The 12,022-nt window shown below is 42.2% G+C and overlaps 1 protein-coding gene across 2 annotated transcripts in view; it reads right to left on the bottom strand.

Annotated features, from left to right (window-relative positions):
- ephb4b (eph receptor B4b) overlaps window positions 1-5,356 on the bottom strand; it is a 47,482-nt gene extending 42,126 nt beyond the window's left edge. For both annotated transcript variants that reach the window (XR_005008457.1, XM_036591563.1), the window contains exon 1: window positions 4,793-5,356. Coding sequence is in view for 1 of the 2 variants with exons in the window: in XM_036591563.1 (XP_036447456.1) it covers window positions 4,793-4,862 (70 nt within the window). In the remaining variant the exon portion in view is untranslated. The remainder of the gene's footprint in view (window positions 1-4,792) is intronic.
- Between the last annotated feature and the right edge of the window lie 6,666 nt (window positions 5,357-12,022).

Below are 12,022 nucleotides of genomic sequence, written 5' to 3'. Positions count from 1 at the left end.
TAATTTTTTGGGAGCTGATTGGTTCTGACAGCCTCCAGGTGTGTAGAGCTCAGCATGAAATGTGGAACTGAATCAATTACGATTCATCCGTCACCCGGACAACGACGAACATGACAGCTACACGACCACACACACGACCACACTCACACACACACTCACACACACACACACACACTGAGCACACTCACACACACACACACTGAGCACAGCAGGGACGCCGCGGCGTGAAATCACACCAGAGACATTTAACACTTACTTAACCGCCTCAGCACGAGGGCGAGAGAGAGAGAGGGAGAGAGAGACAGAGAGAGAGAGATTAACAAACTAACAGTGGGTCTAGCGCTCAGGACGCTCCAGACGAATGTTCTAGACAGCGTGTGAGGAGTCTAGAGCTCTGTGCTCAGTCTGGAGGAACTCTGAGGCAGACTCAGAGCAGAACCAGCTCCGCTCCGAGTCTCGGCTGCAGCTCATTAAAGACGCTGGAGCGGCCCTGAAGATTAAAGACGCTCTGCTTTATTCTAACCAGCGTTATTTACACTCGTCTGATTCATCACAAACCCCTCAGAAACCCATCTGGAGCAGCTGGGATCGATCCCACAGAACCCCGTAAAACACTCACTCACTGGGAGCTGCGGCGTCTGATCGGTTACTGGAACGTCTGACTGGGAACTGGGATTTCTGATCAATTATTGGACATCGCACTGGTTACTGGAATATCTGACTGGTTACTGGAATATCTGATTACTGAAACATCTGATTGGTTTTTAGACATTGCATTGGTTACTGGAATGTCTGATTGGTTACTGGAACATCACACTGGCTACTGGGATATCTGATTTGTTATGGAAAATTCTTTTTGGTTACTGAAAGGTCTGACCTGTTACTGGAACGTTAGACCGGTTATGGAAAACTGCCCCCTTTACTCGAATCAGACCAAATACCACCATAACGATTCACTGCATTACTGATTCATAATACAGCAGACGGCAACATCTCACATAACGTCTCTACAAAACCACTTAACATATAATTCCTCCATATTCTATAATAACCATATCACTGATTAAATCTGCATCTGTGTCCGCGACAGTGATGAGTTCATTAACAGCAGATGTTTCGTGCTGCTGAGCTCATTCAGCACTGAAGCGTTTTAAAAATGAGTTAAAGTGACCGTATGAGTCCAGTACCGCGTTCACTGGCAACTCAACCCTGGAGCTCTGTGGAACTTCATCCATCTATATGTTTTATGTGGACATTTTAGTGCCTGAGCTGTAATTCGGTCATGAGAGAGTCGACGACAAAACAACGAGAAGTGCTTTATTTCTTTAGGCTGCTGCTCTTTGAACCTTTTCAGCTCTTTAGTTCTTCTGTTTTTCACTTGTTCTTCTTTGACGATCCTTTTTCTTTTGTTCATGTAGAGCAAACTGACCTGCTTCTGTGTGTAAAACGTGCCTGGACTAGTTTATCTGTCCATCTGTTCATCTGCAATGTCAAACAGTCCATAATCGCGCTGTATTGATCTGGGAACTGAGGCTGAAGCTGATATCTGACAGATTTATGTATAAATCTGATACATAAATATTAATAACACACACAAACGGTGAGTTAATCTGCCTGCAGTAGCTTCTCTTTATGTAATGCAGATATTTTAGTCCAGATAAACACGAGAGGAGATACTGGATTAAAATCTCTGGCCAGGGATCGATAACCTGCTGATACAGACGAGGTTCTGATATTACTGAGGTTAATATCCCTGATTTTAGATTAGTACGGGCTGTGAGCGCCGGCCAGGTCCGTCAGGGCCTGCTGGGCCTGCTCACCACCTCATGGCTCACCAACGCCATTTTACACTGCTCTCTTCAAAAGACGGTTCTTCAAGGGTTCTCTAGTAAACACAGTGGGTCTATCTAGAACCAGGAATGCTTAAAGAAACATGCACTGTAAAAATGGCTCGTCAGATCAACCTGAAATGCGCTAACAAGCAATTGAATATAATATAATATATAATAAAACCAGGTCATTTACTTTTTACCACAAGGAGTCATTTGTAGACTGAACTGATGAGCCGTTTTACAGTGTGTGTGTTATTAAAGGGTTCTCTGCATGGTGAAGTGGTTCTTCAGATTGTTGGAGAATGTGCTGTATATGGTTCTATATAGAACCTTTTTTAAAAAGGGTTCTATATAGCACCAAAAAGGTTCCACTACTGTTACAATGTCGAGCTTGTATACTGTAAAAAAGTGGCTCATCAGATCAACCTAACGAAATTACTGCATGCAGCAAACAAACTGAACCGATTTTATTCAAGTCAAAAAATTCAACTGATTAAAAGAATCACTGATTCAAAGTGTCTATTTAATTTGATTAAACAAGCCATTTTTACAGTGTACATGGTGAAAAAAGCAGCTGTTGAACTTAAAAAGTAACCAGGTTGACTAGAAATGTTGAGTATATTTAAAATTATAACAACTGCAAACACAACTGCAAACACTGCAAACACAACTGCAAACACAACTGCAAACACTGCAAACACAAATGATTCTTTTCTTAACTTCATTTTACAAATTCTCTGAACTCAAAAATTAAATTTAACCTGATTACTTTTTTTTTTTAAGTATAAAAAGTTTCAAACTTCCATTTTCACTCTATAATAATAACAGAACCCTTTTTGTGCTTTATAGAACCATTTCACCATGCAAAGAACCATTTAAGCATGCAGTTGGTTCTGTGAGAGTTCTTGGGTCGACGTACACCTTAAAAATGTCTCCCCAGAACCTAAAAAATTACTTCATGTGGTAAAAAGTAAATTAACTAGTTTTATTCAGCCTAAATAAACACTGTGAATGAACGACTTTCAACCAGGGTCATTTTTCAGCTGAATAAAAGTATTTTTCAGGTTGATCTGATGAGCCACTTTTATGTTTTTTTAAGAATTTTCGCTTGAAAGTTTGGGGTCACTTCACATAATAATAACTGAATTTATACAGCAAACTTAAACTAATACTTCATTCACAGTTTACAGTACATAAAGTTCGAACATGGTAAAAAGTACAGAAGTATTATTAAATAATGAGCTGCAGTTTCTGTTTAATTATTGAGATTTGGTCATTTTCTTTATGAATATGAGTCATTATGGGGGTCAGTTTCTTTACCAGTTCAGTCTCAATGCTGGTCAGATTTATCAGTCATCATTAAATCACTCACGGCTCAGTTCATCATCAAAACACCTTCACTTTCACAGCCTCACACAAACTGATTCAAACTCATAATGAATCAGTTTCACAGTCGAATCATTTAACCTGTGAATCTCTACAGAAGCTGCTTTTATAGGGGTGAGATCAACTGAGCGTCAGAGCACACGGCCCTGAGAGACGCTCCCAGGCCGAGGGCCGAGGAACGCTGGCCTGGACGACCGGCTCTAGGAAAATCCTCTGACTGCTGCTTTTACACCGTGTGGAGATACGAGACGCCTCGGTTACAAAAACGGCTGCTTGAAGAACCGAGAAACGTTCTTCATATTAAACTTTTACAGAACTTTAGTAAATAACTGCCCGACTCTGATCTGTAGATGCAGCGCTGCTCCCTTTTTAGGAGAACTACACTCTGAAATACAGCTGCTAAAACTGGTTCCACAGAAGAACCACTTTTGGGCTCCTACACAGCACAGAACCTCCACAAAGACGTCCTACAGAACGATAGAGACTGAAGGAACCCCACACAGCAAAACACTTAAATATCTGAAAAAATCAGCTTTTACACTTTAAAATACTCTTCAAACGTTCTGTAGTGCAGGGAACGGTTCTATATATTAGTTCTGTCTAGAACTATTTCATGCTTAAACGGTTCTCTGCATGGTGAAATGGTTCTTCAGATTGATTATACGGTTCTATATAGCACCAAAAAGCAATGTGCCATTGTGACGATGTCAAGCTAAAGCAGAACGCTTTTCGGTGCTATACAGAACCATTTTTAAAAAGGTTCTACATAGAACTCACGGTTCTAAATAGAACCACTGCCTTACCTACTTTTGTTTAGTGTGTAATAAACAGATGTGTAAACGGCACATTTAATAAAACTTTCCTGAGTATTTCTGAACAACACTTTTTTTTCTTCTGCTCAGGAATATTAATAATATTAATGATATTGATGATTAATGAGTTTGTGAATTAATATTCAGTGTAATTCTATTTGATATCACTTGCTGCATTTCTGTTCTCACCTCTTTAGTTTAAAAGGAGAGGAACCTTCAGCTCCCGTCGGCCTCCTCGTCCCAATTTTCCATTCCACCTTAAACGGTGCAGCTGTTACGCTGGAGTATTTAAGGTGGAACCGAGAGTCTGAATTAGAGGCGTTTCAGGCTGGATGGACCGAGAAGCTCCACTGAGGCTCTATAACTCAGGAGTTTAATCAGCTAATTATTATTATTAATATTATTGCTATTGCTATTATTTTAATTATTATTAGAGTCATTGTTTGATTCTTATTCTGTCCTATCGGCCACTATTTCTGACTATTATCTTTATTATTACTGCTTCTATTATTACTATTATTATCATTATTATTACTATTATCATTATTGTTATTATTATTATTGTTATTATTATTATTATTATTATTATTATTATTGGTGGCAGTAAAACTTTTCCTCTTTTCTACAGAGCTGAAGTTTTTACCATCTTTCAATCTGAGCCGTCTGAAGGCTTTAACAGTCACAGACACACAGTCAATATCCGGTAATGATCTGGTAATCAATAATGATCAATAATGATCAGTAATGATCAGTGAGACTCACCCTCCTCCGCAGTGGTCAGCCTGGTCAGTGAGAAGCAGCAGAGCAGAGTAAACACGCTCCACGGCTCCATCTCCAACACCGATCAGTCTGTTTATTTGCTTGTTTGTTTGTTTGTTGGTTTGTTTATATGGTCCCAGTGTCGTCCGCGCGCTGTCAGCTGGGCCGGAGCTCCTCGCGCCCCGCCGTCCTCATCGGTCAAGCTCGCGCTCCATTCACAGGAAACCGTAAACTCCGCGTGCGCCTTTGTTTGTTTGTTTGTTGTATTTTCTGGGGGTTTTTTTCTCCGTGTCCTCGCGCTGCACCGGCGAGGCAAGCCAATCCGGGGCTCACGAGCCAGGCGCCCCTCTGCACGCGATCACCAGCACACACACACACTCACACACTCTTTCTCCAACTTCCAACTTCCAGCGCTCGCGCCCTTAAAAAAGTACCAAAAACACAGGTGAAACTCTCGCGCGCGCGTCCAAACAAACAAAGCCCGTACGCAGAGGTGTCCTCGCGCAGCTCCAGCTCTTCCTTTCTCTCCTTCTTCGCTCCTCGCGCGCGTCCACTACAGAGCCGAGCGCGAGACACACAGGGGTCGACGCTCGAGAGGATCCCACACCGCACACAGGCCACGCCCGTTTGCATACACGCCCCGCCCTTTGTGTTCTAGACCCCGCCTCGCTGGCTCCGCCCACGTCCCCTCTCTCTTCACTCCTCATTGGCTGGTTTGAGCGTCTTTGACGTCGAAACCGGATTAAAGAGGAAAAAGTTTCAAAACAGACGCGAATATTTTAATAAAAGGGACATAAAGGGACCTTTGGGTGAATATTAATGGTAGTGGCAACCCGGTTTACAGCTGTTTGCATCTTCCAGCTGTGTGAAAATAACATTTTACTCATATTTCATCCTGTAAACGTTCGGCTGGATGAATATTAGAGCGAGTTCAGAGTTTAAATAGCCTTATAATGAAAATGATGACGTTTCATATGAATATGGCTCTCAGTGAACAGGTTTACGGTGGATTTGTGTCCAAACTTACCGGAACTTATGAGTGACAGTGAGAAAGCTACTGTATTTGCACTCAGTCCGTCTTTAGTCCTAATAGGTCCTAATTCTTGGGGGGGGTGGGGGGTTAATGTCCGTCTGTTGCTGTTTTGGACTAAACTCATCAAAAAAGAGAAGAATAAAGTCTAAAGTTTCTCCAGTTTCTCCTTCAACTTTCCGTTCCACCTTAAACGGCGCAGCTGTTGCGTCGTGGCGCCTCAGTGGAACCTCTAAGAACATCCAGCATCTTTCAGCACAGAAACTACGAGGCTGAAACTGGAACTCTCCGTCCCACCTTAAAATGGTGCAATTCCCGTTTCAGGCTCAGGAGCCAGAAATGAGCAGCTGCGCCATTTAAGGTGGAACGGAGAGTTCCAGTTTCAGCCTCGTAGTTTCTGTGCTGAAAGTTGCTGGATGTTTCAAGACGTTCCACTGCGGTTCTGTACAGAACTTTAGGGCCTTTTTGAACTGAGTAGAGGGTTGCCAGTACCTGCAAAATCAACCCGTACAGACCGAAACAGACAGAGGGACAGAGGATTCCTCACAGTCTCTGTGTGTGTCTCTCTCTCTCTCTCTCTCTCTCTCTCCAAAGAGGTTTGACCTTATCACCGCGTCGCTGATGTTTAGTTTTAGTTATCGATTAATCAGTGAGCCTCATCGATCACGTCGCGCGAGCTCCTCAGCGGTTTTACCCCCCTCAGGGTGGGCCAAAAAAGAAACCCCAGATCTGCTTACTGTCATACACACTGCTCCCTTTCATCATTAACATAAGCTCTCTCTCTCTCTCTCTCTCTCTCTCTCTCTCCTCTCTCTCTCTCTCTGTATCTGTCTCTTTCTCTCTCTCTCTAATCTGCTCTTTGTTCCTCTGGAGTTCTCCGTTGGGATTAGGATTAGGAATTAACGAGCTCCAAGTGTTCGGTCGCTTCTCCGTCCTAAACCGGTCTTTGTAGATCAGCTCGGCTCCCTCCATGCAGATCAGCTTTAGCCTCAGCCTGCTAAGGGGCGGTCAAAGGGGAATTCCACCCGTCTTTACAGAAATTCACCCATATTCAGTGATTGAGGTGTAATCAGAGTGACTCAGAGAGGTTTGGTGTGAAATGGTTCAGATGTCTTTACAGTGGTGGTGATAGGAACCAGGGGTCGCCATGACTACAACACAGATATAGACATTTTATTTACTCTCCAGAACCACCAGTGAACCTACACGAGTCTTCTGAGTTTATATGAATGTTGATGATGGAAAATAGTGGAAAATCTGAAATAATAAGTTTTCTTTGGGGACTATTTTGCCTCACAGCGCCCTGCATGTATCCCTCCACCATGAATGGAGTTTAAGTTCTCTAAACTATCATAAAACAGTGTCTCAGTCATCAGGCAGTGAATTCATAACCATTTCATGTAGGAACTTTCTGTGAGGAGCTTTTAGAGGTGGACGTCTGGTTCCTATCAGCACCACTGTGAACAGTTCTGACTCGGTAAGGTTATCTAGAACAGAGCGTTTCACACCAAACCGCTCTGAACCGCTCTGAACCACTCTGTTTACATCTTAACCACTTAATTATGCACAAATTTTGGAAAATTGCTGGATTTTCCCCTCTTTATGTTAAATTACACAGGTGAAAATTTGAAAAGTGCTAATCTGAAATTCTTTCATGACAATAAATCACAGATTATTCTCCCCAATTTCAATTTCAGGTCGCTCTCACGATCAAAACAGACTTTCCCTCATCAGTAAGCACATTAGATGATTAAAGCATATTTGTGCTCAATATCATATTGACCTGTAAAAGTGTGTAATACTGAACGTTGAACTGGTCGCTGTAAAGCTGGTGTTTAGACGTTTTAATGTCTTTATTTCAGTGGAAGCCCGTTCTCACCAGCTGGAGGAGAAAAAATGGCAAAAAAGTTCTAAAGTTTAAGATTATAAGTAATTATTTTAAGATAATACATTAAGAAAACAAGTTATTATTGTGAGGTGAGACAAAATAAGTCAAAATTATTATTTTAAGTGATCATGCTTGAAATATAAATTAAAATCTGAGAAATTTGTTATTTTGAGACACTAAATTTTGATGAACCGCTGCCAGAAACAAAGAAGAAATACAAAGAAGATGAATGTTGAACACACTTTTCAGTGAATATTACAGAACAATTCTAATGAAAGTCACTGTTTTTACTGCGTGTTCAGTGTGACGGGTGGACGTTACGCTTCACTCACTGTACTAAAGCTCAAAATATAAACGTGGGATGAAAATAAACTGACGTGATGAGGAAAAACGCAAACAAGAACAGATTCATTATTAGATTTTCCGATTTTTATGAAAAAAAGGTTTCAGTTACTAAAATTTGTGTTTAAGCATAGAAACGTTTGATGTATATACAGCTTTACGTATATTCAACAACTTCAGTGACTGATATACACATATAAAAAGGTACTATCACTGAAATATATATATATATATATATATATATATATATATAAACAAAACCTTTTCACCTATGATAAACAATCACACTATATTAATGATGAACTTCAAATTAATATATTTAAGCTTAAAAAACACTTATTAGCACATTAGCCTGCTAACGTTCAATTAATTACACTGCAGAGTTTGTTAGTTAGCTTTAGCCAGCTGATGTTTGTGTTCATTAGCTTTAGCCTGTTAGCTGTTTTAACATTGCACTGTGGGGCTTATTAGCTTTAGCCTGTTAGCTGTTTTAACATTGCACTGTGGGGTTTATTAGCTTTAGCCTGTTAGCTGTTTTAACATTGCACTGTGGGGCTTATTAGCTTTAGCCTGTTAGCTGTTTTAACATTGCACTGTGGGGCTTATTAGCTTAGCCTGCTAGCGGAGTCTCGTGTGCTGCAGTGAGGAGCTCCTGAGGGGATGTTAGAACATTAACACTCAGAGGTTTTGTTGTGATCTCACAGGAACTCACTGAGGCGTCTGAACAGCCCTTCCTTTCTCACGGGCTGCTGGGATTAGAACGGTACCTTCCTCAGCCCAGAGTGTCATAAAGTTAGAATGGTCTTTAGTTAAAGGTGTTAACCCCCCCCCCCCTCCTGCGGGAGCTTCACACCCCTCACGCCTTTGTTCTCCAGGTGTGAAACTCCACACAGGTAGTTGTCAGAAAGTTAACAGAAGTGAGGAACTCGGTGAGGGAGTCTGAGTGAATCTCACAGCCTAATCACAGCAGGAACCTCCAGTTCACCTGCACACAGTCCTGTTCTCCTGCACCTGAGGGCTCAGTCAGGGGTGTTGTAGCAGGAGAACCCTAACCTGTGCAGCGCAGGAGGACTACAGCACCAGATCTGCACTCAAATCACACAGTTCTGCTCTAGAATCTAACACATACATCCATCAGTAGTCTAAATACAAATACTGCACCACTGCTACAAGTACTTATACTGAAATGGTAAATACGCCTATCAGTGGGCTCAGAAACACTTCTGAAAAACCACTGTCTGTGAAAACAGTTCATCACTGCATCCACAAATGCTAATTAAAACTCTCAAACGCAAAGATGAAACCAGATATAAACAGGATCCAGAAATTCTGCCACCTTCTCTGGGCCTGAGCTCATTTAAAATGGACTGAGGGGAAGTGGAAAAGTGCTCTGTGGTCCAACGAATCAACATTTGAAATTCTTTTTGGAAATCATGGTCACTGTGTCCTCCGGGCTAAAGACCACTCAGCTTGTTATCAGTGCACAGCTCAAAAGCCAGTATTCATGATGGTATAGGGGGGCATTAGTGCACATGGCACGGGTGACACACACATCTGTGAAGGCACCATTAATGCTGAATGATATATACATGTTTTGGCAACATATGCTGCCATCCAGACGACGTCTTTTTCAGGGAGGCCTTGATTATTTCAGCAAGATGATGTAAAACCACATTCTGCATGTATTACAGCAGCATTGCTCCGTAATAAAAGAGTCCAGGTGCTAAACTGACCTGCCTGCAGTCCAGATCTGTCACCACTGATAACATTTGGCACATTATTATATGAAAAATACGACAAATGAGCCCCTGAACTGATGAGCAGCTGAAATCCTGTATCAAACAAGAACAGAAAACATTTCACTTTCTAAACTACAGCAGAGTCTCCTCAGTTCACAAACACTTACAGAGTGTTGATAAAGAAGAGGTGATGAAACACAGTGGTAAACAGGCCCCCGTCCCAACTTTTTTGGAACGTGTTGGTGGCATCAAATTCAAAATGAGCAAATATTTTTCAAAAAACAATAAAAGTTCTCAGTTTCAACATTTGATATGTTGTCTTTGTAGTATTTTCCTTTAAAAATGTGGTTTACATGATTTGCACATCATTGCATCCTATTGTTATTTACATTCTGCACAGCGTCTGAACTTTTTTGGAAATTTCCACCCATCTGGAAACACACCGATGTCGTTTTCATGACCTGGGATTAATGAATCTCCGCTGTGACTCTGTCCTTTTTGGAAAGCTGCTTTGGGTCAGTGTCTGCTGGACAATGAATGTTTTTATTATCTAGAATTCTCTGGCGCTCTGGTTTCCTCCGCTGGACAAACCACGTGCTGATTAAGACGGACGTGCATGAGGAAGGTCAGAGGTCAACTGCACTGTCAGTCTTTCTGCTCTTTCCAGGAGTCTCAGTTTGTTCCCGCCCGTCTGCTCCTCCAGACCTGGAAACACTTCCAGATCCCTCATATTAACCCCTGAGTGCCCTTCATTTACTGTCTGTAGAGGAAACACTCCGTCAGAACGAGGAATCTGGGAGCTGCCTATCAGAATGAAGGGGCGGAGCCTGTGCTATGGACACACCCACTGTCCAGTGACCAGGCTTTTTTCCTAAAGAACTTTATTTTCTGAGAGGGTGACACAGCAAGTGTTACATTTTATTATTATTATTATTATTATTATTAAGCCTAAATTTCTTCCCATGTCCAATTCCACCCCTATTATAACCAATAAAATGGTGCAAAATGACTAAAGATAACTTGTTATATTAACTTAAATTGAAAGTTTTTTTCCTTCTTCTGTAAATATACTTTTGTGTACATATTTAGATTTGCTCTCTCTCTCTCTTTATATATATATATATATATATATATATATATATGTGTGTATAAATGACATAGTAAACATAGTAAAGTGTGTTGAAAACACTATAATAGTGCATATAATGACATTATTCCTGCATTGTTGACACTGAAGGTTTGGAGGGAAGATGTTTGGATGTAGAGAGCAGAGCTGGTAGGTCACTAACTAAGGTCACTGCTGGTCAGGTAAAGCTTGTGTGGACGACTGGTTGGTTCTGAATACTGTATATCATTAAAAGCGTGATTCTGTATTGGACTGTAAGACTCAGACTGGAACAGCAGACAGAGAATCAGATGGTTTCCAGCCTCAGATCTGCTCAATACGCTTCCTTCATTTCCATCACAACACACACAGCCACAGACTGACCCGTCTGAGCTGCAGCGAACAGCCAGCCTGAGTTTCCCCTCGTTTACAAACAGTGGTCAGTCTGTAAGGTGAGTTTCAGGTGAGTCTTGGCCAGGGCTGTGTGTGTGTGTGGGGGGGGTTAGTGAGAGGGGTGTGTCCTCTCTGACGCTGCTGTGGAGGCTGAGAGTCTGCCTGTCTGTCATTAGGCCTTGTTCATATGCAGCGTGCGTGTGTGAGTGTGTGTGTGTATTGGTGGAGCCGGTGGTTTGGTCAGTTTTGTTCTGACCCTTCAAACTCCCTCTGTTTACAAATTCATCCATCACCCGCTTTCCACACTCTGTCTTATCACACACACACACACACACACACACACACACACACACACACACACACAGACACACACAGACACACACACACTTTTCTCAGGTTTTGGACTGGGTCAGCATGAAGACCAGGGTTCTGCTGCCCGAGGGTCAGCATGCAGAACAGGGTTCTGCTGCCCGAGGGTCAGTGTGAAGAACGGGGTTCTACTGCCCGAGGGTCAGCATGCAGAACAGGGTTCTACTGCCCGAGGGTCAGCATGCAGAACAGGGTTCTGCTGCCCGAGGGTCAGTGTGAAGAACGGGGTTCTGCTGTCCGAGGGTCAGCGCAGTATTTTGCTGCCCAGGGTCAGCGCAGTGTTCTGCTGCCCGAGGGTCAGTGTGAAGATCAGGGTTCTGCTGTGTGAGTCATCCACCAAATATTCTGTAGATGTGTGTTCTGGACA

The sequence above is a fragment of the Colossoma macropomum genome, unplaced genomic scaffold (genome assembly GCF_904425465.1).
Source record: "Colossoma macropomum unplaced genomic scaffold, Colossoma_macropomum, whole genome shotgun sequence".
Lineage (NCBI taxonomy): Eukaryota > Metazoa > Chordata > Actinopteri > Characiformes > Serrasalmidae > Colossoma > Colossoma macropomum.
The sequence above is the reverse complement of the archived record's forward strand: the minus strand, read 5'-3'. Positions and strand labels throughout refer to the sequence as shown.